The sequence below is a fragment of the Loxodonta africana genome, chromosome 3, assembly GCF_030014295.1.
Source record: "Loxodonta africana isolate mLoxAfr1 chromosome 3, mLoxAfr1.hap2, whole genome shotgun sequence".
Classification (NCBI taxonomy): domain Eukaryota; kingdom Metazoa; phylum Chordata; class Mammalia; order Proboscidea; family Elephantidae; genus Loxodonta; species Loxodonta africana.
The window spans coordinates 28,765,111-28,767,121 of record NC_087344.1 but is presented as its reverse complement, the minus strand read 5'-3'; the positions used below and the strand labels follow the sequence as shown (position 1 = coordinate 28,767,121).

General features: G+C 38.0%; 1 protein-coding gene across 1 annotated transcript; it reads right to left on the bottom strand.

The window, feature by feature from the left end:
- Nucleotides 1–204: 204 nt before the first annotated feature.
- On the bottom strand, nt 205–1,384 carry LOC135230532 (olfactory receptor 7A17-like). The gene has a single exon (XM_064279899.1). The coding sequence runs from the start codon at nt 1,174–1,176 to the stop codon at nt 205–207; it is 972 nt and encodes a 323-aa protein (XP_064135969.1). The 5' UTR covers nt 1,177–1,384.
- Nucleotides 1,385–2,011: the final 627 nt, after the last annotated feature.

Genomic DNA, 2,011 nt, shown 5'->3' with positions numbered 1-2,011 from the left:
GGTGTTAATAAAAAGTTTTGAAAGAAATACGTTGAAACAATTGTTTATAATGTATTAAAATCAAGGAGATTGTATTATGGAAATAATGCAGATTTATGAAGTGATGAAGTATCATGATTTAGGTCTTCATGATTTGGAGCTCTGTTGTTCGTGAGCAGCTCTCTGATCTTGAGAAAAATGATTCCATTATATAGAGAATATTTCTCAGCTGAAAACTTTTTTTAATACCTGCTTTATGTCCTTGTTTCTAAGACTGTATATAAAGGGGTTTAACATGGGGGTGGCCACAGCGTACATCACTGAAGCTATTGTTCTGGCCATAGAGGTTTGGGAACCAGCAGAACTGAGATATATTCCAAGTACTGTACCATAGAACAAGGAGACAACCGAGAGGTGAGACCCACAAGTGGTAAAGGCTTTATACTTGCCCCCAGCTGATGAAATTCTGAAAATGGAGGACATAATCTTAGTGTAAGAAAAAAGGATTCCAGTCAGTGGAATAATACCCTCAAGTCCAGTTGTAAAATACATCACCAAGTCATTGAGGAAGGTGTCAGAACAAGAAAGTTGGACCACCTGATTAAGTTCACAGAAAAAGCGGGGGATTTCCAACTCTGTACAAAAAGACAATCGTAAAACCATTAAACCATGTAATAGACAGTACAGAACAGTTAATAACCAGGATGTCAGAAGCAAGAGGCCACAGAATTTAGGGTTCATGATAATCATGTAGTGCAGAGGGTGACAGATAGCCACAAACCGGTCATAGGCCGTCACTGTCAAGAGGAAAATGTCTAATCCTCCAAAGAGCATGAAAAAATACATCTGGGTGATGCAACCCTCACAGGTAATAACTTTGCTCTGCATCTGGATGTTCAGCAGCATCTTTGGGACAGTGGAGGAAATAAAACAGATGTCTGCAAAAGAGAGGTTAGAAAGGAAGAAGTACATGGGTGTGTGGAGGTGGGAGTCTGTGATAATGGCCAGGATGATGAACAAGTTTCCAATTAAGGTGATCAGGTACATGGACAGAAATAGCCCAAAGAGGAGGGGCTGCAGCTCTGCCTCTTCTGAAAGCCCCAAAAGGATGAATTCTGAAACACATGTTCGGTTTCCTGGTTCCATGTAACTGATGAAACTACTGGAAAAGAGAAAAGACCAATGCAAAGCAGCCATAAGCAGTTAATGACAACTTAAACAGATATGTTGTTGTTTATATTTTAAACATGTTTAATTAATTAATTCAATACTTTATCTATAGATCTCGTGCCCTTTAGCTGATAATTTCATAGAATCCCAAATATTCTATCTTCTTGTTGATGCTAAAACCAACTATATATCCTTGCATCTAATTCCAAAGTTTCCCAAGGTAATATTTTTCTCTACAAATTCCCCCAAGACTCTGTTTTGTTCATTCAACAAATATTTTTAGCCACTTTTTTTGTGCCAAGTGTTGTTTAAGGCACCAGAAACAGCAGTAAAAGTTAATTTTAAAAATCCTTTCCCTTAAATGTTAGCCTAGGATATGTGTGTTGGGAATGGAGGTCACTAGACTATCAATAAATCAGTGAATGATTTGTAACGATTACCATTATGCAGTAAAATAATACAAGACAGAGTGAAAAAGAAATGCTCCTTGGTATGGTCACTTCTGATAAGAGGCCTCTGGGCAGAAAATCTGAAGGCAGTAAGGATGCTAGCCAAGCAGAAAGCTATGAGAAGAGCATTTTGGGCAGAGATACACGCGGGGCAAAGTACCCGAGCCAGGAGTATACTATCTCGCAACAGCAAGTGAAGTGGAAGAAGGAAGCTGGATTGAGGTTGCAGTTAACGGTAGAGAAGAAACAGGAGATCAGATTATCCTGATACTGTAGAAGGCTCCATGATATGGAATAGTGTGCATTTGTTATTCTTTATATGTGTATGTGTATATTATCATGCTATGTTACGTCCAATACATTATATTATGTTACATGTTATAGCATATTCTAACATATCATACTATCTGTTA